Source organism: Rhodamnia argentea, chromosome 6 (assembly GCF_020921035.1).
Source record: "Rhodamnia argentea isolate NSW1041297 chromosome 6, ASM2092103v1, whole genome shotgun sequence".
Taxonomy (NCBI): Eukaryota; Viridiplantae; Streptophyta; class Magnoliopsida; order Myrtales; family Myrtaceae; genus Rhodamnia; species Rhodamnia argentea.
Window position 1 is genome coordinate 20,253,472 of NC_063155.1, and position 24,925 is coordinate 20,278,396.

Sequence of the window (24,925 nt, forward strand, 5' to 3'; positions counted from 1 at the left end):
GTCAATTTAAATCGGAGATCCCCGACATGGTTGTCTAGCCAACGTTGACCATCCTATATGGAATGGCGGTCCACGCCGAGGTTGACATTTTTAATTCAGTTTAAGTTTTTTCAAATTTTTCTATTTTTTTTTTCTAGCCCTAGGCTAGCAAGGGCCACAACACTCTCACTCGGAGTAGGTGAGGGTCGCCTAACCCCACCAATTAGGGTTAGAAAAAGAGAAGGAAACAAAAAAGAAAAGAAGAAAAAAATTTAAAAAAATAATAAATTTTGAAAGTAAAATAAAAAAAATTATTCACATTAGTATCGGTCATGCCATGTAGGATGGTCGGTGCTGACTAGGATGTCACGTGAGCGATTCTAGTCTAAATTGGCCGGAAGAAATAAATTGGCAAATCTTCAAAGGTTTAGGAATAAATTGATAAATGGTCAAAAGTTTTAGGAATGAATTAGCATAATTGAAAGTTCTAGGACTAAATTAACAAATCAAGAAAAGGTATGAGAATAAATTGGCCAAATTAAAAAGTTCAGAAATGAATTGACATAAATATAATAAATTTAAGACTTTTTCGATAATTCTCTCCCGTTAAATTTGAACTCTTGGCATGGATTTGCGCTTTAGAGAGGCATCTCTTTGGTGTGCTCTGTAGAGTGTTTTGAGTCATAGTTCCTGCATCCCAAATTGAATTCCTTAAACATGAGCACTCGTTTGTTGCGTTCGTCTTCTTTTAAATCTCCGGCCCGTCCGGTATCGGTTGGTATCGAAACTGGCAAATCTCAATCTGAGGCGTAATGGGGTTTCGTCATGACCTCGTAGAGGAACAAGAAGAGGTAGATTGACGCCTTCCAATATGAATATTCCGACATGTCCTAAGAAGAGGTTCTCTCGAGTCACAGTCCCGATGGACGGAACCTTGATTCCTGCGATTTCGATGTCAAACTCGACCCTTCGGATTTCGAGAATAGCACTATTCACCTAAAGATTTCGTTAAATGGATCCATACCATTAAATGATTTTTCGATTACCAATATGGCGGAGAATTGAAAACGAAACATTGGGGCCTCTAAACTTAAAAAAGCATTCTGCTATTGAATTTATAGCACTGACGTTAATTTTATGTGATGCTATGGTTCTTATGTCATTCCTTTAAGCTATTTGAACTTATCCGGTTTATAATTTGAACAGGAAAACAAAGAGTACATCCAATTAAGAGCGATAGACAGCACAAAAAGCTATACTTTTCTAACACAATTAAAGTTCTGTTTGGCTATTAGATGCTGGGCTTTTCAGTATCTTCCTTTGTTATACTTTAATGAAAGCGATTTCCTTATGTTCAATGGCACATTTCGGTGCAAGTTTTGAACAAATTTGCCGTGGCTAGTCAAACAACAACTCATTTCCCCATGAAATCAAAATTGGGTTTGGGATCGTTGAGTTCAAATTCGGATTTCAAGTTATAAATTGGAGTAAATTGGAGTATTTTGGGCCCAAGTCCAGAAAACCTTTTCAATCTCTCGGGGACAGATTTCGCTCTTTGATACGAAATTTACCAATGATTTACAGTTTACACGATTTTAGCTACGCAACGTCTCTAAAAAAAACTTCAAGGTGAAATCTAGACTGATTCTGAAACCGCTCACCTCTAGCTAAACCAGCGTCACAACATAGTTTGGCAAAGAAATTTGTGCCTGTTACCAAATGTGTTCATCACTAGAGATAGCAGAGCTTCAATGGTTTTGGCGACGATGTGAATTTCATTGCTGACTTCTCCGAGTGCCCTTAAATGTCGTAACTAAGCAACAAAGCAATCGGTTTAAGAAAGGTTTTGACACTGACATCTAAATGGGCTTAACTGTGAAAAAGCTTTCAGATATATTAGGGTTAAAAATCTTCATCCTATGGTGATAACTAAGACATTCGCTCTACTTGCAATGTTATCGAGTAAATGAGAAATTATCTATTTTTTTTGTTGGATTTTACTGATCATGCAATTGTTATTGTAAAACATGATCCAGAAGCCACGGCAAACGCTATACCAGGACATTTTTTTTGGTTGAATCTGCATCAGGACATTTGAAACACTAAAAAGTTAACCTTTTAATTGACCTGTCAAACTAGTGGGTTGGGTCGGGTCAGATCGGGTCATAAATGGTCTAACCTAAATTGACCTATTAATCCGTCTATGACCCATTTATGCGTAGTGCAAATTTCTTGATCTATACCCGACTCGACTATTATTACTAAAACACTTCTATATTTAATCCAATCTAAGAAAACTTATTTCTTATAAAGTTTTGAAAAATTATATTACTAAGTCATTGTGGACAATTTTTATACGTTTATTACATAATATATATGAATTTTTTATTTTAATTTCTTTTCAAATCTGATTTTTTTTTAAAAAATTATTCGATTCTCTTATTTCTTTTAGAAAATCTATCTTTTATTTTATTTTATTTTTCTTCCGAGACCAGCGAGGGGTCATCGACCGACCCTCGCTGGTCCAAAGGGAGAGCCACCAGACCCTCGCAAATTATAGGTGACGACCCCTCGTTTGGTGTCGCCTAGGGTTAGCCGACACCCTCGCCTCTTAAATGGGTTGTCTTAAGTGGGTTGTAGAAGGGTTTCACAATGGACCCATTTGTAATCCATTTATTTTGACATCTTTATTTTGCAAACTCATTATGTTGGCCAGCCAAGTTTGTTATGACCCATCTAAATGTTTGTGAGTTATTTCTAATTTTTGAAATTTGAAAGTTACCCCGCATACCTTGTCACATGTGCTAAGGTCTACTCGTACCACATGTATACTCCTATTGACTATTATTTACTGTTACAATCCTCCAACTACAACTCGTATTTAAACACATGAATATGAAACACTAGTAGAGTAAAAGTCTTAATCATGGATGTTGACGAAAATGAAGGTTCGGACTAATAGTTTTATATTACCCACTCATCATCGGATGTCATCAAATATCACAGGATCGCACGAAGACATGGAGCAAGAAAAATGAAAAGACTTGTTTCAAGTTCCAATTTCCAGTTCACTTGAAACCTACTCGTAAGAATATCTTTTCCAATTTTTGAATTTCAAACCTATCATGCATACTCTATAACTTGAAACTAGATCGATTCCCGATTCTATTCTGAAATCCTAGATATAGTAACAAAGCTTTGTGACTAGGGTTGTCAAAAAGGCCCGTGCTTGCTCAGCCTGAAAATCTAGGGCTATCCAAAAGGCTCTCGCCGGCCTGGCCACACCCGCCCTGGCCCAATACTTTCCCCCTCCATTCATGCACTGAAACCCTTTTTTTTCTTTTTTATAAATTTTTGTTATGGTTGACGGCTTGCATGCATGCGAATTTGAGAAGCATCGAATGGCTAATAGCTTCAATTCATGACCTTGAACTTTTTTATTTTTAATATAATTTATTTTTCTTTTTCTTTTTTTGCCGGAATTTCTTTTATGTTGGATCTAGCATAACTCTATATATATAGGGTGGTCCGTCTTTCCATGCACCGTTTTCCTCCATTTTCTAGCTGATAACAACATCCCCATTATTAGTGGATTTTCGTGAAAGAGTTGACCGGAATTCAATGATTTTTATTTTTTATTTTTTTTGTTTCGGATATTAATGTCATGATTATTTTCGACTTGTATAGGATTTTGGGATAATGGCTTCATTCTTTTTCATTGTTATAATACATTTGTTTTATCTCAATTCATGAGAACATAGAAGGCCAAACAAGCTTTCTAGCAAATAGTGTCACGATTCGTCAGTCATATAAGTCCACTAAAAGCAAAAGTGATTGTAAGTAGGTTGGTGCATAAATTTCTTCCACTCGACTTGCCTATTTGATTCGCATTAAATCGGGCGAACCTTACGATAGACTTGACACTCGGAAGGGTGTAGGTGTTTCGAGCTCTCTCACATATGAGAGTTTTTTAATCAAGGTCTTTCACATACAGTCAGTATTTGTTTTGATAGTGCTTAAGAAAATGAAATGATTCTGCGGGGATAGCAATGTGAGTTGATGATCTTTCGAAAATCACGTTTGATGGTTGGGAGATCTATAATTGATGTCAAAAGTAACCAAGAAACATAGAGCAAGTGCACAAATCTCAACAAACCAACACCCAAAATTAGCTTAAGACCAAGATCAATAATTGATAATCCAATGCCTTTGCCGTCACAATTCAGATTTAAAGAAGAGCGATCACTTGAAATTCAGCTGTATTGTTGTTCCAAAATCTCAGAATGAATGTGAAGGAAGGGCCTAATAGGCGCACTACATGCAGCAAACTTGTGAATTTGATCGCATTCAACTGCAGGTAATCCCAAATTATATGATGGAAATAATATAAATATTGAATTTTTGAAATCTCTGAGATTTGGAATTTTGATTTAAAAAAAAAACCCTACCGACCTGGCCCGACCTGAAAGAATGGGGCTTATTGTTATTCGGGCTCGGGTTGGGCCGGACCGGGCCGAGCCGAGCTAGGTACTGTTCAATTTCAGGTCGGGCCGCCCTTTGACACCCCTACTCGTGACTAAGGGTCTTGTCGCTGAAGGCACTCGTTACATGATAAATATCTATTTTTGGCGACGTATTTGCTTGGCCGACAGAAGCCCCTTCATTTTCTAGTGAATCCATTCTTAAAGAATGCGTATAGATGTACAGAGGGATAGAAATCCATTAGCATTGATCTTTATCTTCTGACAGATGAAATCGTTGGTATGAAGTCACCCCTAGTCAAAACGCATTTTGCAATGGACACGTTGTAATAGGGTTTACACCCATGGACAGAACTCCTCGCCATGGTCTTTCCTAACGAACATGAAAGCTATTCGACAGGAAGCGTGTTTTGCATTAGGGAATTACTTAAGTGACATTTTTTGAATGACTGTTATGTTAATATTTTATTTTTAGACAAAAAAATAACAATTAATTAAAATTTATTGTGGGCTCTATTTTTAAAGAATTTGCAGCTCACAACATACTGTTATTCTCTCGGTCATCCAAAGATCGTTATACTAGCAAAATCATTTGCATTGTCAAGGTTACAAAAGCCATCTCCTTAAGATTTGCCATCTTGTATGTACAATAAACCTGTTGAAAATATGTCATAAACTCATTTCTTCACCCATTATTATTTTAGTTAGTTAAATTCAATAAATGAGTCATAAATAGAGTTAAACATAATACGAGGGTTAAACAGGTCGAAAATGTGTGTTAAATGGTATGCAATTTACTCATACCCAATCCAATCCACTTTTATGATTCTTTTTTCATTCTCTCTCGAGTTCACTTACTCCGCACACTCAGTTCATTTTGGGTATGGATTTTTCCTAATTTGATTAAATATGTAAGTTTTTTAGGAATATGCATCGGGTCGGGCATAAGTTAGATAGGGATCACTAAATTTGCATCGCAATAAATGGTGTAAATGGATTAAATTGATCTATTGTGTTGGACTACTCCTAATCCGACTCACCTGTTTCACGAACCTAAATACTAGCTAGAAGAGGACTCTTTACAATGCCAATGTTAGAATAACTTGCCATTAGGTCAAGCCATGTATGCCCCAACATGTAATGCTCTCCTGGAAATAGTCGTAAGGCATTTTTCCTCCGTCGCTGCGGCTGCTCTTCTCAAAATTTTTTTTTTTCACCTTCGAGTGAATCAGACGTGCTCCTTGAAAACGCAAAGACCTTTTTAAGTTTGTCTCCACATAACGTGCGGACAAAAACAACCGGCGGGGAGCTTCGACTCTCTTAATTTTATCACGACGTCGGACGATACGCGAGACATGCTCTCGTAATCCGCTATTTCGTCCTCATCGCGAGGAGGGAGAGACACGGCGCCGCCGGGGACGACAGGTGCGTCGCCAACGTGGCGCTGCGTGGGCCCCCACGCCTTGACGCAACGCTGCACCCACGTGGCTGGATTTGGCACGTGCGCTCCAGTACTTGGGGACGAAGCTCCTCCCAGATCCCGTCGACACCTGTGCTTCGGGCTTCTGTCTCTCTGTCGCTGCCGCAGGCGTCGCTCTTTCCACCTGTCAACTCCGCCAACCCCACCCCGCCCTTTCTCTTCCCTCTCTTTTTACTCGTTAGATGAAAGGAAACGTTATAATTCTTTGCGAAATTCACTCGCAAGTGATAGGAATCGATTGTAGGAATGTATTTGCCAAGTTGGATTGTTATTGATGGGCCAAAGTTTAATTCAAATCACTAGTGAATCATATTCGTGAGACCAATCACTTATGAAAAAAAATGTCACGTAAATGTTGATGTTCTTAGCTCGTAGACAATAACAAAGATAATATTCAATACTTCTACGGTATAAAGAGTACATCATTACAGGAATAGGGTTTAGGCACGAACACGTGTATAGTTTGTAATTCTGACAAATGAATCCATGTCATCTACAAATGAGTTTTCATTTTCCAGACGGTCTGAACAAGACTGAATTCCCTATATAGATCCCTCTTATAAAACGGTCTGCGTCATTTCTTGCGTATATTCAAAGAACCGGCTGATTTGGCATTTCAAGAAAGTCTCCCTCCCAGCTCCCGAAAGGCCACTTCCCCCCTGGTTGTCTTATCATCATCATCTCAAACCCTACCGGAAAATAGGAGATACACAAACGGCCGTTTGTTTTCCTAGTGTTCATACAAGCCATGGACGAACTAGATCAACCACAAGTATTTGCCGAGAAGAAGAAAGAAACAGTCAAAACGAAGAGGCCTTCCATGGGCCGCTCGAGGAAGGGCTGCATGAGGGGCAAGGGCGGCCCCGAGAACGCGCTCTGCACCTACTGGGGCGTCCGGCAGCGGACCTGGGGCAAGTGGGTGGCCGAGATCCGCGAGCCGAACCGCGGCGCGAGGCTCTGGCTCGGCACCTTCAACACCTCCCTCGATGCGGCCCTCGCCTACGACGAGGCCGCGAGGAAGCTGTACGGGCCCCCCGCACGGCTCAACTTGGGCCCCGCAGCAACCGCCGTCGCGGCGCCGATCGACAGCGACGACAGCAGCGGCAACTTCTTGGCCGCGGGTTCCGGCAGCAGCAGCATATGCGAGCAAGCGGTGAAGAGCGAAGCGGTCGATGCTAGGAACCATTACCCGTTTGTCCTGAGGGATGAGACTCCTCGTCTCCTGAGGGGAGATGCCAACAACAATTACGTGGGCGAGCCGTGGGAGGGTTTGGTGGTGACGGACACGGCGAACGAAGAGCGAGGCGATTACGAGCGCTGGCGGGAGTTCTCGTTGGGGAGCGATTATCTTGAGATGAGCGATCTAGGGCTTGGGGGTCGGGAGGAGCTGTGGTTGCTGGAAGGCGGCCAAGAGAATACAGATTGGGAGGGCTTGCAAGTTCCATGGAATCTGTATGCTTGACGTGGTTCACCTTCTCCACGAAAGGAAACAAGGGTTTTGGTATATCCAGTACAAGAGGAGGAGGAAGAAGAAGAAGAAGCGAAGCTAAGAACCATGTCAAGTTTGGTTCTTTAGGAACGTTTGCCTTCCTTTTTTTGCCCTTTATAAAAAGAGAACCCTTTGTAGGTTTGTATAAATTAGTTAGGTTTTTACGTTTTTTTTTAACCTTTGATTTCCCTTTTTTTTTTCTCCCTTTGATGGGGTGATAGTGGGAGGGGCTAGGGTCTGTTTTGTGTAAGGCGGAAAATAATCTTAGGAAGGTCCTTTGATGGCTCTATTTGCCTTTTTTGGGACCTTTCTTATGTTGTTTTTTTAGGCTTTCGGCCCTTTGTCATGTGGTTTTTGTAAGGGCCTGGCCGCAACCCATTCTAAGTTGTGAAGGTGGGTTTTTTGGGGGGCTTCCATGTTTGAAATGGATTTGTAGGTTTTGGGGTTAATTTCTCTCCTCCTTCCTTGTGTATATTTTGTGTTTGTGCTGCTTCATAGGTGAAGTCTTTCCATGGATGTTCTTGAGATGTGGCTAGGACTCCTCTTCTTTGGTGATCTGGTTCTATTCCTCCTCTTGCACAAGTAAAAGTCCAAAGATATGCATGAAGGTGCGACAAGCATGTCTCACATATAGACATGTCAAAATTGGTCATAAACTCATTTTTTAATATAAAAAAACGATGGCCTGAATTGTTGTATATATTAGTTATATTTAAAAAAATATGTCAAAAATGGGTTTAGATCCAATATGCATATTATATGGAGTATAAATGAGCTGTGAGTGAGTTATAAATGAGTTTATAATTTATTTAGGCTCAATCTATCTCCATGACTCTCTCTTTATTCTCTCTTGCCTTCACATTAATCTCGCGCTCACTCACTCCGCATTCTTATTTTAGTTTGGGTATGAGTTTTTCTAGATTAGATTTAATATAGAAGTGTTTTAAGAATATGAATCGAATCTAGTATGCATTGGCTATAAGTTAGATTGGACACGAGTTACTAGATTTGCGTTGCGATAAATTGGTTATAATCAAATTAAATAGATCTATTTAAGTCGGACCATTTATAATCAGATCAAACCCACTCGTTTCACGAGTCTAATCACATATAACCAATGTAAAGTCATGGAGAATCGCTTTGAATTTTTTGGTGTTGTAGTAAGGTACTCAAAGGAGTGTCACATTACTCTCTACATCCTCATTAATCCTTGTTTTTCTCATTGTTCAGGTGACTTTCTGTATTCGAGTTACCATGATCATCTTGCTAATGCAACCCGTACGCAATGATTAGGGGTTTTCTCTTGATACGCGGAAAGGGGGGAAATTGTTTGAAAAGTCCTAAACCTATTGCACTTTTGCCAATTTTAGTCCTTAACCTTGGTTACAAGTCCACGACGGGGAGCTCGATCGGTGGATGAAAGAAGGTCTGCACCATCGATATAATAAGGTACTCGTCGATGAATTTAACATTAACCGGGAAACGAAGAAGATCGAGCGGAGAGGATATTACAAAGACAAAGTATCATACAAATCCTGGGTTTTACAAAGCACTCATTTAGACTTCTTCAACCTCATCCAGCCCGAAGTTGTTGGTCGATACGTTCGCGTAGTTGACCTTCTGGAATCTGACCACCACTGGGTACCTCGTCTTCGGGTCCTGTCCGCCATGGGCGAAGAACAAAAAAAACATCAGCAATCAAACGTTTTTTTGCCAAGATCTCTCTGTATTTTGAAGCGCAGAGAGAGAGAGAGAGAGAGAGAGAGAGACCTGATCAACTGCGACCACGGATCCGACATCCTTGAACCAGTAAGACTCTCTCCTCAAGATCTTCACCTACAAAAGAAAGAAAGGAATTACGATCGACCCATCTTGCTACTTGCCACAGTAATTTGGTGCCAACCCATTTCAAGAACTGAAATTTTACTGAAGATGCAACTTTTGCAGATTTTGTTGGGTACCCATTAACACCAAACTTCATCTCTACTAATGACAACATCAAATTTCGATTAGGTTTATCATCGGTTCTTAGCCTGATAATTATTGCAATGTTTGACCTTTGGCCCGACTTGATAGTAAGTAATGATCCCCACAAATGCATTCCAATCGTATCGTGTTATAAAACAAAGGACGATATCGACTTAAATGGCACGAACGTATCGCGTGTCATATTTTAGCAAAGTGAAATGCTAACTCCAGTGTGAAGTAATTCGAGACCACAGAGAGCAATCGATATCCTCCTTTATATAGTGCTAACTACAACACTCACTTAACAGATTTAAATCCACATAATAATAGCAATTACTAGGTAAGATGGCTAATTGATGAAAAATCATATACGATGAAAAGCTTCAGAAGTATAGTAACACCACAAGATCCATCACAATCTACTCAACTTAAATGACAAAGAGCTATGAGGGAAATTGATTACCTTAGTGCCCCTCTTGGGCCCAATCGGAGGGGGCTTATCGGGCTTGGCCGGAGCCTCCGCGGTGGCGGTCGGGGGCGGCGCAGCCTCCCCCTCTGCGGCCCGCACCACGAGCCTCCTCGCGGACCGTCCGTTGCCATCCCTGGGGAAATAGGCAATGCTCCTGGTGGTGGTGGAAGAGCTTGTGTTGGAGCCAATGCTTGGGCTCAGCACGAAACCTGCAGCCATGTTCAGTGTAGCCATGAGAGGATTTTTCCTTTTCCTTCTGTGCCAAATTCCTTCGCCTGAAGAAACTCTGTCAAGAAGGCGAGATGGCAAATTGAGGAGAGCAAAAAGCGAGAGGATCTTTTTCTTCTTCTTCGGGATTATCCGACTTGTCCGAGAATTAGAGTGGGTTGATCTTTGCCGCCAATGGGCCGTTGCCACGTCGGCACAATATCCGTAACGTGTGGATAAGAGAGCGGGGGTTGATCAGGTAGCGTTTTTGGTGGGAGTAATTTGTTTTTGCATTGGTGGACCATCAGAAGTTGAATCGAAAAGCATAGTCCTGTGTTATGTTCCTGGGCTTATTGAATTGGTCCAATTGGGCCAAATCCATGTGAGAAATCTTATCTTTTTCTTGTTCAATAGCCTTCTTTAGTGAAAATTACAGATTACAAAACTCAATTTAATCAAAGATGTCACACAGCCATAGGTTTATCATCTCTAGAGAGAGAGAGAGAGAGAGAGAGAGAGAGAGAGAGAGAGAGAGAGAGAGAGAGAGAGCATAGTAGCTTCGGGAGGAGTTCAATTAGCGCGAGCATCTCAAAATCAAGTGACGCTAATCCGAGACGAGCGGTTGTTTGTGATGACCTTTTTTTTTTTTCCTCCTCATTCCTCTATCTTTAAACTTTTCTAGTTTCTTTTAATTTTTTTTTTTTTCAGACTGTAACTGAGTTAGTAATCAAAATGGGTCCACATTGAGTCTGTTCCAAATGTTCCAAACTCATTTAGACCCGTATAAGGCTGGGATTTGATTTTTCTAAAACCCTTTTCAGCATGTTCTCAAAATTTAAGGTAATCTATGTACCACCTGGCCACTAAATTCGAGTTAGAAAGTGGTTACGCACCTGATTTTGCCACCCCGACTCGTTCTCGTAACCTTTTCTTTTTGCTGGCCAAAATGGCATCGACTTATGTGTCATATCTAGTGAACCGAAATTTTGGCAAATGCTAAGAAATAGATTCTTCTCCGAAGCATCGTGAGTTTGGCAAATGCTCAAGGTAATATTGGTGAGTTGAAGTTTCTAACCTTGTAGGAGTATATTCTGATTCCAGAGACGAAGCCACGGATCGAAATTGGCATATGTAATAATAAAAAGTTGGCGAGGAAAGAGACAAAACAGGATTGAAGCTTTTGGAATCAATGAATGGGAATGGCCGGAGTTGGATACGGACCTTCTCTTTATTGGCTGATTCTAACCCTTCAATTTATGAGAACGTACGCCAACTCGGGAGGCCACGTTCTCGGCGGTTAGTCTTTATCCAACACAGGAAATCACATGCTTGAATGTACTATGAGTATTAACCATGGATGCGAAGAATTTGTACCCAAGAACTCTCTTTTACTCTCTAGTTTATGTATCCGTACTTATTTAAGTATAAGAGGGTCTTTTCGTTGGTATAACAACCATGTCGGACCGAGGGTACGATAAGTCTACGTCCAGTCTACTACCATGAATAGGAGAGTAAGGTTGTGCTTAGTTGGGCTTTTTGGGGGAAGCCTTTGAGAAAATGCAAAGGACTTCAGGTTAAAGATTTTTTTTTTTTATTTCAAATGCAAATGGTGTCTAATAAAAGTGTAATTTAAAGATGCATTGTGAAGCAATTTTGGCATCGATGGTACGATAAGTCTAGGTCCAGCCTACTATCGTGAATAGGAGACTAAGGCCGTGTTTAATTAGGTTTTTGAGGGAAGCCTTTGAGGAAATGTAATGGACTTTAGGTTAAAGATTTTTTTTTTAAATGTAAATAATATTTGATAAAGTATGTTTTAAAGGTGCGGTGTGAAGCAATTTTGAATTAAATATTGTTCAGAGCAAAAACTTGAAAAGTACTTTAGCTAAAAACAAATTTACAACAAAAAGAACTTCAAACCCTTTTGCAGCGCATACGGCCCTCGAATGGGGCCGCAAGAGCTCAAGCGAGGCTCGTCGGCAATCAAATCTAGTCCGCCGCTGATGTCGCGCAAGGTTAGAGGAGAGCAAAATTGAAAGGAAAAAAATGTATCAGCGTATCGGAAATGCTTCCCAAAGCTCTTACGGGTTTGCGTTGGGATAAAAAAACTTCAGAAGGCTTTGGAAATTCAATTCAAAACGCAGACACTCTTTACATGATGAACTTTTTTCCACATTCTAACTACAGAACACACACTCTCCCTCAAATTGTTCTGTGCCTTGGACCCGTTGTTCAGCAAATGAAGGCGACCCACAGATAGACATTTTGTCTTCCCTGCCTCCCTGACTTTTGTATTTGTTCTCCCTTTGGATTTAAGTTGATGCAATGACCACTAAAAGATAAGTGCCTCAAAATACTTGGTTTTCGACTTAAAATCCATCATTTTCACCTGTTCCTTTTCTGCCAATACTATTTTCACATGCTCCTGGCTTTCTGTCTTTGTTTTTGTTTAATTCAGGCTCGTCATCATGGATAACGAGACCCGGTAACGATGATTCTTTTAGGGTTGGTTGGGTAAATTTCCATTCGCGGTGACTAACTTTGATGGTACATGCAATCGGGTCGCAGAAGGGGCAAAGGGACTTGACCTCCCTCCGGTTGATGTTTGTTTGTAAAACAAATAAAATTGCACATTTTCCTTGTTCCACATAGGAAATGCGAGAAAGTGTGAAGTACTTTATAAGTGAAAGGCTAATCTAGGCTTTCAAATGAAAACAAAAATAGTTAAATGGGCTAGGTCTCGCTATACTCGCCTTTAGGTGTGCGATTATTAAGCGCACTTAGTATGCTTGCGTGGTTGCGGATCAGAATTGGCACTAATCAACGATTATTATTTTTTTCTTCAATTTTGAATTTATAATAATAAATTAACTATTATGTCCCAAGCTAAACAGTACGACTTGAGTTGCATTTATTTTTTTATTATTTTAATTTTGAATTTTTTTTTAATTATGTCTAATGGTTATTAGGGCTCTGAAAAGGTTTTTCTGAATTTACAGTTATTCGGACATGAATAGTTATGTATGAGAATTAACCATTTTTTGACATGAAGAGTTGTGTCCAATTTACAGCTTTTGGAACGAAGAGTTGTGTTCTCTTTGCTATTTTTTATATATATATATATATATATATATATATATATATATATATATATATATATATATATATTATGTTCTATTCATTATTTCCACAACGTCTTCCATTTTCATTTCTTGTTCAAAGATATACAACCATTTTTTCCAATTATTTTTCTTTAAGGGTTCTTGAACAAATATTAAAATTGCTATTTAATATTTTTGGCTGAGACTTAGTTGTATCTTAGAGGGTATTGCCGATAATCATTAGTAATGTCATGGGGCAAATAATTTCTTAAAGAAAGTAAACTCACGCCTCAAAGTATTATTCCATTTTTTCTCATTCATTCACTAAGTTTCTCAACACTTCCCACCCCAACGAAGGATTTTTGGCACTCTCCTAGCGTCGTGGAGGCCCGTACGTCGGCCCTCTTAAACCTCCACTTGATAGGAGCACATAAAAGAAGTCTGATACCTTCGCCTAGGGAGATTCCTAAGAAGGAGTCTAAGTCCGAGTCCGTTTACATATCCCATTGAACTTCCATTCACTCAAAAGCCTAAACTAATGAGTTATGGATCAATCGGGATGTATTAACTGCTCTATCACATCAATTCTCCGATGTGAGATTTGTTTAACACAACGCACTTAGTGTTAGTTAGGACCACTCATCTTTAATTTATGTATCCTTCTCTGTTAACTTATCTCAAGTTGAATCTCCATTCTTCCATTAATGTCCAATTTCATAATCATGAAGTCTACCAATTGGGCCCTCGTTGATACACCACAGTCTAGAAACAGCATAAGTCACCAACCATGGGCTCTAATACCATTTGATAGGAGCACGCAGCAAAAATTCGATACATTTGCTCAAGAAGATCGCCAAGAAGAAGTCCAAGTCCAAGCCCATCAACATATCCAATTGAATCCACCTTCACTTAAAATTTTAAGCTAATGAGTTATGAGCCAACTAGGATATATATATGAGCCATGGGACAAAGTCTCAAATAAGTATCATAAAACAGATGAAGTACAGCAGCTTAGAGGTATCCTTAGCATTACAATGGGAGCTAATAATTCAAAAAGATGGAGGTAGAAAGTCTCCATATAGTAGCCAAGACAACATTCGTATGGGAAGGTCTGAGTTTTTGGTAGAGCGAAGCTCGACCTCTTACATTTTTACGCTCCTTAGCTAAAATAATATGGAAGTCAATTGACTTGTTATGAAATCGTCTCATATTGTGCTCCATCCAAATGCAATATATGGTTACTAGGAAGGATAACTTGATAAGTCTGGCCGCTAAGTCTTTGCCCTCTGTTGCCCTAATTGTCCATTGGAGTTCCTCATTCCATCATCCTAAAGGGTGCCTTATCCCATGTTGTGCTAGGATACAGCGCTATATGCTGCTTGTCCACTCACATTGGAAGAACAAATGTGATCTGTCTTCTATGATAGCCCTACAAAAATCACACTGGGTATGTAGTCATTGTGAATGATATGAGCTGTCGGTAATCTATCTCTGCATACTAGCCAACCAATAAAGATGTGTTTTCTAATGCCGCTCGTCCAAATTAGGTTATACCACTCTACTGTGGGTCTCACTTGTCTGAACTTGTCATATGTATCTCAGCAACAGTACATTTAGCTTAGGGTAATCGACGATAGAACGGGTCACAATTTAAGGAGCCATCGCCAACTCTAAGCCATACTGCCCTTAATGTTAAGCTGCATAAATGGAGTACCTATGCATTTGGTGTTGTGATCCATATACTCCAAAGGGAAGAAGATGGATGGTTGATCGCGTTCCATAGCATGCAGCCTAACAATACTTTGCTCCATACGTTCAAATCGGGCAATCCTAATCATCATTCCCTTTTAGGTGAGCAAATTACTTGCCATACAACCTTGTGTGAACCATGATTCACTGTATTACCAACCCATAAGAATTTTTTAATCTTAACTACTCTACATCACATCAATTCTCCTATATGAGATTTCTTTAACATAACTTATTCACACGTGCATCCTAACACCACTCCCCCTCTCCCATGACAATCCTTTGCCTTTGTAGGTTAAGGGACAACAACTTCAGCTAGACGGCAGAAGGTCACAGCTGTCCTAAAACAATAACCCACCCCACACCCCAACCTACCCATGCCCTTATCTTTTTAATGTTTCAAAATGTTTTAGTTAGGATGGATGCAACGTTAGATTGGACGCCATGTGAAAGTCACTATGTCCATCTATCAATTGCAAAAAAAAAAAAATTAAGGTGCATTGGTTGATTGAAATCAAAACTCAATGATCTAACCGACAAGCACCACCTAAGTATCACGAAATATACATGACATAATTCAACGAGTTAATCCTGAGATTAAATGTGTGAATACCAGCATATGGTATGTACTATACACTTTTTTCCCTTCAATTAACCACGAACATCCCAGTCAAGAATCGAGAAATTTCTCTTCGTTATTCTTTTCTCGAATGACAAATTCCAAATTTGTGAGGTCCCCAACATAAATGGCTACATTTTTAGGTGGCTACATTTTTAGGTGGAGTGATTGTTCTGTTCTTTGAAAAGAAAGGAAAGAAAGCAAAAAAAAAAAAAAAAAAACAGTATGGGGCATAGCATCATTGTACTTATTCTTGGCTGTATGAAGATCAACTATTTAACTATTGGAATTTCAGTACATATTCCCTGTCGTACCGGTGGGCTGGTCATTTAGTAGCCTGCAAAATCTGTTTGAATTCATATTGCAATAGGGCCTGGACCGTTCTTACTCTTCTTTCTTTGTCCCGAGATGAGGGTCGATATGCCAATTTTTGCTCTACATTATCCAGCTATTTGACGTTCAGTTTCATTTGTAAAAGTAGTTGACATCATTTAAATCTCACTAACCCTAGATATAGTCTATTGTCTTTGACATCATTTAAATCTCACTAACCCTAGATATAGTCTATTGTCTTTTTTTTTTTTATATTAAATATATCTTCTGTGGTCCATAATTTGGTGAATGTGAAATTTCCTAGAAGCCTTTGTCGGTTTCCGTAGAAGTTCTTATAAATGTGGGGCAAAAACATTAACTGTTGTGATATTTCCCTTTGCAAAAGGGCAACAAGGTTGTTACAAAGCAAATAAAACGTAGGAAATGATATATGATGGCAGGAATGGGGTGTGTTATCTGTTGAAGTTGTTGTCCCACGTCACCTGATAATGGACCCTATATGCTCTTTATATTCATGTGGTTTCCATACACCTATTAGCTTAAACTTTTGAGTTGAACTTTATAACATTATCGAACTATATTAAATTAAGCACACCTCGATTCAGTAATATTGTGATTGGATGGTTGGTATGGACCGGAATTCTAATAATCACGTGCGTTGAATGGGCATGGTTAGAACATATTATGTAAATAGCCTATGGTCTCCTCTCGGTTCCTTATTCAACACATTGGTCTACATGGCCTGTACTAATCAAAATTTCTGTCTTCTATCTAATATGACCCCCACCAATAAGAAGTTGTGCCAATTGAATATGTACAACTAGGGTTTGCCTCATCATTTCATAAACAGTATGCTCCTCACTGAAACAAATTATATTGGTAGATGCATCATGTTGACCTTGTTCTTCAAAGAAAACCCCATTGATCAAGATGGGTATTTGAGAGAGAGAGAGAGAGAGAGAGAGAGAGAGAGAGAGAGAGAGAGAGAGAGAGAGAGATTCACATTCATAAATGAGAGTGCAAATTGGTAGATGGAGAGAAGCGAAGGTTGAGTAGAGGCAGTACTTAAAATTCAGGCCTACCCAATTTAAAGGAGTCACATGGCCAACTTCAATCCTTGTGGCCTTTTAATCTGCTTCCTTCGCTCAATCAATGAGCATCCCCGCTCAAGCCCAAGCAGAAAATGACTACACGTGCTTTTGCCTAGCGTCAAAGTTATGAGCATTTTTTTTTTTTTTTTTTGGTCATAAAGTTATGAGCATTTAAAACCACATTTTCACCCCCATTACTAAGTTACTAAGGATCCCGTTGATAGCCGAGGCACTTGTCAAGCATATTTAATCAAAAGATCAAAGTACTAAATACGCGATGACAAAATTTTATGTGAAAACCCAACATTTGCTTACTCAACTTGTCAAACAAGTGCAAATGGCACGGATTAATGGAATTCAACTACTAGGTACTACATTGGTCAGGAAAATCCTGTCGATTTCAACTTCGTTGGACCGAGCTAGCTCGCTAGGGCGACCTAGTAATAAGGGAGATTCACGGCTGGATAAGTACTTTAATCATGATTATTTTTCTAGAAAATTGGCATATGTTTGAAGGGTATTTATTGAACTATTACAAAAAAATCTCATGAAACCATGATGTCCTTCTTTCCTACAAAGCAAACTGACTTCAGTTGTTGCATAATTCTTACCACTTCTGCTTCTATTTTAACGAAAGGTTCCCCTTATATGTGAAACGGGGCCCTATAAATAATTATGATCTAGACTCCTTTTATCTTGCGAAAATTGAATAATTTAAAAAATATTTTCCTGAAAATCATTGCTTTGAGCGAAAAATATTTGCAACGTTCACGAAAATGTTAAAGGCATATATTGTCGTTGATAATGAAAACGTTTTCCATTGACTAAGTTTTTTGAGCGATACAAGTAATAGCATTTTAGGAAAATATTTTTCAAATTATTAGATTTTCGGGAAATAAATGGAGCCTTAGTTTATGGATTATTCCTCGATTTCTCGTTCATTTGCAATAAAATATTGTCTTTGTACGAACAATGAGATTCTAGGAGTAAACATTCTTGCACTTATTGCTACTACATTCTTCGTTGTAGTTCTAACCCCTTTTTTACTCATAATATACGTACAAGCAGTCGGTCAAAATGATTAATTTGTATCAAGCTCGAGATTAGTGCGTTTGAATTAACATGAGAGCTTCGAATGTTAAATGTTTCACCCGAAAAAAGTGTGGACAAGTTTATTATTAATTTGAATCAAGTGACTTCTTTTTGGATTGATGCACTCTAACAAACATGGAGAGCAGTTTGCACGCAATTGGTGTCACTTCCAGTTCTCCATATGTGCCTAATACCAAGTTGAGAATAATGGAGTGCAAGAAAGAATTTGAAATTTGTGTATATTTCTATATATATATATATATATATATATATATATATATATATATGTATAATGAAGAACGCATCGGCCTTTATAGGCTTTATTAGATAACTATTTAAGATGAAAGATTAAGTGCAATATTGAGAAATACAAATAATCAACAAAAACTTGAATTTTAAAATCAAGTCAAACAACGTCCAACAACCGACGTTGCAGCGTCCAGCTCTGGCGAAACTTTTAGATCTAGCTAGTTTGAGAGTGGTGGTGAGTCTGCTAGTTGTATTGGCGTCTCGAAATGACATGTGAAAGGTCGAGAATAGGGGGAAGAAATAGCAAGCGCCAATGCGGCTAGCTTGCGAGATAGAAACTGAGCGACGCAATCTATACGACTGGTGCCTTAGCATCAAACGGACTATACGGTTGGCTTGGGAAAATAGTTACTTAGCAATGCGGCCTGTGCGGCTGGCATAGTAAGAAAAGCCAGTTCCGTGAAAAAGGCTCGACCGGATGACGTGGCCGATGCGGTTGACATCGAGACACAACCATCGTGGAAGGGACTCAACTATGTACTTCCTCATATGTGACTTGTCCGCACGCAGTGAACACAGTTGAGTGGCCGTAGCAACCGGGTGACAAGTGCACCCGACACACTAAGTTGCCTAAAAGAGGAGGCTTTGATACCAACTTTGAAAGAATGAATTGGAAAATTTTATGTATCCTTCGATGTACTATACACGAACCTTTATAGGACGGCTCTCTATAGTTACATAATATTACAATAGAAATTACAATCAATCAGAATTACGATCCGATCCGAGAGATACATAGAATCAGGTAAGATATTTCTAACAATCTGCTTGATTAATTGCAGAGTAGTCAAGAAATCGAGTTCCTCCACAAACGAGATCTGCATGTCTTCTGCGAAACTCCAGCATTGATCTCGTTGAGCAATTCATCATTTGCTGAATTTAGTGAATTATGTGGACACTGATCATGCCGAAATTTCTGCGGGACAAGAGGATATCAAGTTCGGGATTCGGGATCAGGTTTAGGATAAAAGAAAGGACGAGAAAATCTGCAGATTTATGATGGCCATTCACATCTTTGGAAACGGAATTGATGAAGATCGTGATAGCCTGACCCATCTCGTGCGGTGTTTGGTGTATTTTGAATATGAAAGGACTAAACTCAACTAAATTTGCCCCTGATCATTCCCAAAATCTGGAAATTCGAGACGCGTCGCCGGATTTCGCCAAGACCCGCCTCCAAACCGCGGTTTTCTGCGGCAGATAATCATGCAGGTATGTCGGCCAAGCCTGTTCCTTTGAGCAAGAATGAGTAGGAGAGGATCCAACAGCGATTTCGCCTTTGCTCATCTCGAGCTTGTCGATCAGAATAACATGGTTCTCACAAACCCATCAATCACAGTGGATTCATGTCGCCTCTCTCCTAGAGGACGTAGATTGCATGGAACGAATCACTTAGCGCCTGTTTGGTAATAATTCCATTCCTCAGAATAGTTTCTGAGCAGAAATAATTTTTTTTTCTAATTTTGTTCCATAACACAGTTTATGAGCAAAAGAACTCGTTTGATAACTATACAAAATTTCTATTCTCGAATTAGAAAAAGATCAAAAATGTGTTTGGTACGACCCTAAAAATTTCTATTCCCAATATTTTCTTATTTAATTATAAAAATGATAGAACAAAAGTGCGTTTTGTACGACCCTAAAAATTTCTATTCCCAATATTTTCTTATTTAATTATAAAAATATTAGTAGAGACGGCGGGGACTGGTGATGGAGGAAACCGGCGGCGGCAATCGGCGATCGACAGCCATTGTGGTGGTAGAGACCGGTGGCAATGGGTGGTGGTGGAGACCGGCGACAACGACAACCGCAACCGGTGGCGGTGGTAGCAATTGGCGATTGTGGAGACCGGTGGCAGCGAGTGGCGGTGATGGAGGCCGGTGATGAATGGCGGCAATTAGTGACAATCAATGACGGGCAGCGGCAACGATTGGTGATTGGCAACGGCGACAAGTAGCAACCGGTGGCTATCGGTGATCGATGGTTGTGGCGAGGGCCGTCGGTGGACTCGTGATTGTAAAGACGAGCATTAAATTACATTGATCTTATTTTTCTAAAATGATATTGTTTCTCTTTCGGGGACCTTGTTTCTTGAAATTGTTTCCAAAAACAAAGAAGTAATTTTTTATTTGGCTTCTTATTTCTGTTCCCGAGAACAGAAAAAAATTACGAAATAGATTTCTGTTCTTTTCTGTTTCCGTGAACAAAAAAATAAGAATCAAAGAATCCTGAGTGATACCAAACAGACCCTTAATATCCAATGTTGGGTTCTCTTTTCTTATTATTTACATATTTTCCCCGTTACTTCTAAAATAACTTGATGTAATATAAAAATAACTACTCGTGTACGATAAAAACCACCTCCAAAGACATGTTGAGATTTAGTTTAGTTATTTTTTGTTATGCCAAGGGAAGGAAGTAGGGCAAATATTGACAGTGTATCCGACCCGCCGAATCCTAATGGAGGCCCGTAAGCGGATAGATGTTTTGGGAAAGTGAGACTAGTTTGGACAATGCGATTGGTTCCACTTTGGAAATGGATTTTGAGGAAATATAAATATATTGAGCCTAAAGGGCTTTGAGGAAATATAAATGGCGTTTGGTAAAAAAATACTTTGGAAAGTAACTTTGGGTTGACAAGTATTTGGTAAAAAAATTTGCAAAGGGGCGTTCACATGATATTTCTTTTTTAGATAATGTTTTATTTTTTAAAAAAAGAGAAAGATCAAACCCTAGCTATGGCCGCCGGCGAGCCAAATCTGGTGCTGGTGGCTATCGCTTGGACCATGCGAGCCTAGACGAGGGCCGCTGGGGGTTACACAACCCCCACACGGCCATCACCTCGAGTCGCACGACCCCCCGCAGCGATCTCCTAGGCTGCGTGACCCGCAATGGCCCTCACACGGGCTCGCATGGTCGAGGCGAAGGGCGCTTGTGCCGGATCTAGCTCGCCGGCGTCCGTGGCCTTAGCTCTAAGGTTTGATTATTTTTCATAAAAATTACTAATGTTGCAAAAAAAAAAAATGAATGGAAAAACCGGAATTTGAAAGAATTAGTGAGGATAGTTTTGCAAGAAAAAATCATAGCCTGAAATTTCGCCAAATGCTGAAAGCTCACAGCTGGTAGGCTAGCTTTCATTCCAAAATCCCTTGAGAATAGTTGCCAAATGCCCCACATTTTTCCCAAGGGGCTTTGGGGGCTCAAGAGGCTTTGGGAAAGTTGAACCAAATGCATCCGAAGTGAACCTATTTTGTGTTTGGTTCTTGCTTATGACAAGATAAAGTGGGGTAAGGGATATAGCATGGATAAAATTATCTCATGGGGACATGAAATAAATGTGGATATGATTTATCTTATTCATGGTATAAAAATTATTTTTTTGAATAACAAACTTCTTAAATAATAAAATTTAAATAATATTTGAATTGTAATGCTAAAAAGAAACTCAAAATAATAATAAAAAATCATTTTTATTTATTCTAATTTTATTTAGGGAAAATTCCAAAAAAAGGCTTCAAGTGCCATCATTTTCTCAAATAAGAGCCTGAAGTGAACCTTAATTCAAATAAGGACCTGAAGTACCATAATTGTATCAAAAGAGGGTATGAAGTGTATATTGTTTCAACTAAGGGCCTAAAGTGACATATTAGTCTAAAACAAGGGCCTGAGTCATTTTAGCTAGGGACATTTTGGTCATTTACTATTTTATTTTTTCCTTTTTCTGTTTTTTAAGAAATTTTGAAAAACAACAAAAAAAATTAAAAAAAGAAGAAGAAATGAAGAACACAGGTGGGAGGTTTTGACCTCCCGCATGTGTTTATGTTTATGTTTATGTTTATGTTTTTTTACTTTTCTATTTTTGCTTTTTTGTTTTAATTTAATTCAATAAAAAAATTATATTAAATTTATATTTTTACGAAAATACCATCGATCGGCCGCAAAATTTTGGCCGGCCGGTAAGGCCAGGCCCTTATTTGAAATAATTATAACCATTTCAGGCCCTTTTTTGACACAATCGGGGCATTTCAAGCCTTTATTTGAAATAAAGTTCATTTCGTGTCTTTATTTGAGAAAATGAGGGCACTTGGAGCCCTTTTTTGAAAATTTCCCTTTTATTTATATATTTTATTTCTTCATACTTTATAATATGTAGTTTATATATATATGCTCAGTATCTATATCATTACATATTTTAAGTATAAAACTTTATTGAGAAATGATGGAAGGGAATAAAAATAATGATAAAAATAGATATAAAATTAAAAAATAAGTAACAAAAATGAAGCAGAAGAACCTAAATTTTAAGTGAACATATTCAACCTTGAAAATGATGTTTGTAATTCTCGAAGAATGACGGGCAATGAAATCTCTAAAGAAAACTAGCATCTTCATCTCCTTCTCCTTTGTATCTCCGGTTCATGTTGAAGTTTCATAACTCATTCGTAGGTTTTTTCGTTCATGAAAAAACTCTACGAAAACGGCAAGAGTGTTGAAACATATTCACCTTCTTAGCTTTGTGGTTCACGTAAAAAATCTATGAAAACAGAAATTCTCTTCCGTAACTTCGTGTTCATGTTTAAATTGTAAAGAAGTAGCTAGAGAAGCAAAAAAATTTCATAGTCGTAGGTGAATGATGATATTTTCTTTTTCTTACTAGATTTAACGGTGAATTATAAGAGATTCTTATCTACATTTGTGCGTATTGAGGTTCATTTATATTGATATGTCGTAAGTACTAAACAATGAACAAAATAGAACATGAACATATCCGAGTTTATTACTGCGATTCACCAAATAGCTGTTGACACGTAAGTTTGTCGATCCCCTCTAGATATGCAGGTAGCGACAACAGTGGAATCTTATACTTTTATGGCCGTTAATTTTAAAAAAATTTCAATTTTGTATACGAGACTCCGTAAATTCCTAATTAGAGATATATAACAAACGAGTTTCGAATAATTCGCTAATTTTGTAAATTTAAGGTTGTAGATTATTATTTATTATAAAATATTATTACGGGTTACGGGTACCAGTGGGAACCCAACTGCTTTACTAAGGCGGATTTGGTATATTATGTTAACACCGTAATGCGCTTGGGACGGGCTTGGGGAGTGTTGGAAACTTAATGCGGAAAATAAAAAGAAAAGGAAGAGAAACTATGTTTTATATTAATTTAGAAGAGATTTACGAGATAACACAAACCATTTTGTCTACTATTCAGTCTTATGTCGTCGCCATTTGTATTTGTTTCGTATCAAGCATGAACATTAGCGATTTTTTTTTTTTTTGGGCTAAAAATGTGAGGTTTTAAGAGGCTTGGGATTTTTTTTTATCATATAGAGAGATAAAAAGATATAATGAGATACATAAATAAATAGATAAGAAGAGAGAGCATGGTTAAGATTGGTTTACCAAACAAAGTTCAATTGTTGTAAATTTTTGGATAGTTCAAATTTAGAATCTATAAAAGATTTAGGAGATAATAAGTTTATTCTGCCATTCCTTCGAAATTGCCATTTTGTTCATAATTCGATAGGATTTTGTTAACAAGCAACAACTCAAGCAAAGCTTTACGGTTCTTAAAGTATCGATTGCTCTCGTGTTATATATAATCAAACTTCGAAAATGGAAATATTTATACTTCACAAGTGTTCAGAAGCACCCATTAACAAGGTCCTAAGAATACTTTACCTTGTTATGTCATTTCTTTCATAAAAATGGTGGACATTGATGTAATTTTTCGGGCCAAATTTTGAGGGTGAAGTTGGCTTTGGTTTGTTTTGCTTTGTGCATATACCATCACCCGACAACGCAAGGTGTCGTATCACAAACCCATTCTGGTCAAAATCACTGCCTTAAACTTGGTTCCAGAGGAATTATTTCCTCTTTCAACTTGGGGAAGACCATTAACAACTTGCTCAAGTTAATGAACAATGATGCCACTACAATAATGGAGCAAAGTGGCATCCCAGTAATAATTTCAGTCTCTCTGGACGTTTGGCTAAAAAACTAGGCACTTGCCCTAAATTCATAGTTCTCCTTAGGTGGTTTATCAACAAAATAAAATAAAATAAAAGGAATTATTAGCGTAGATGAAGTTTGGGAAAAGTGTTGGAAAAGTCTTAAACCTTTTAATAGTGCCAATTTAGTCTTAAACTTTTTGCATTTGTACCAATTGAGTCCCTTCCGACTAATGTTGGTTGGATATTGCCGACGTGGATACCGAACGACTCACATGGCACGGTCGGCGATGAACGAGGTTCTGAATTGATCTCATCCTTTAATAATTTTGACTTCTGGTTTCACCGAACGAATAATCATTAAGTCTTCTCTTTCCGAACAACACATACAAAGAGATTAGTCCGTCTACTATAGGCATTATTATCTTTTTCGTACAATTTTTTTCCTTTGTTTTTTTTCCCTCTTCAACTCAACCCTTGCATCCTCTACAAGAATGGCAAGGTGCTAAAACACTAAAAATGTGTATATATATATATATATATATATATATAGAGAGAGAGAGAGAGAGAGAGAACAACACACTTTACAATGCGATAA

The 24,925-nt window shown here is 38.5% G+C and overlaps 3 protein-coding genes across 3 annotated transcripts in view; 2 read left to right on the forward strand and 1 right to left on the reverse strand.

The window, feature by feature from the left end:
* LOC125315459 (putative disease resistance protein At3g14460) overlaps positions 1–24,925 on the forward strand; it is a 707,586-nt gene that overhangs the window by 429,379 nt on the left and 253,282 nt on the right. The gene's annotated exons all lie outside the window — the stretch shown is intronic.
* Positions 6,650–7,598, forward strand: LOC115734350 (dehydration-responsive element-binding protein 2D-like). The gene has a single exon (XM_048280555.1). It carries the CDS (start codon positions 6,689–6,691, stop codon positions 7,400–7,402), a length of 714 nt encoding a protein of 237 aa, XP_048136512.1. The 5' UTR covers positions 6,650–6,688; the 3' UTR covers positions 7,403–7,598.
* Positions 8,872–10,232, reverse strand: LOC115734175 (photosystem I reaction center subunit IV A, chloroplastic-like). The gene is made up of 3 exons (XM_030664798.2): positions 9,861–10,232; positions 9,200–9,265; positions 8,872–9,088 (listed from the first exon to the last, which is right to left on the reverse strand). Exons 1-3 carry the CDS (start codon positions 10,098–10,100, stop codon positions 8,987–8,989), a joined length of 408 nt encoding a protein of 135 aa, XP_030520658.1. The 5' UTR covers positions 10,101–10,232; the 3' UTR covers positions 8,872–8,986.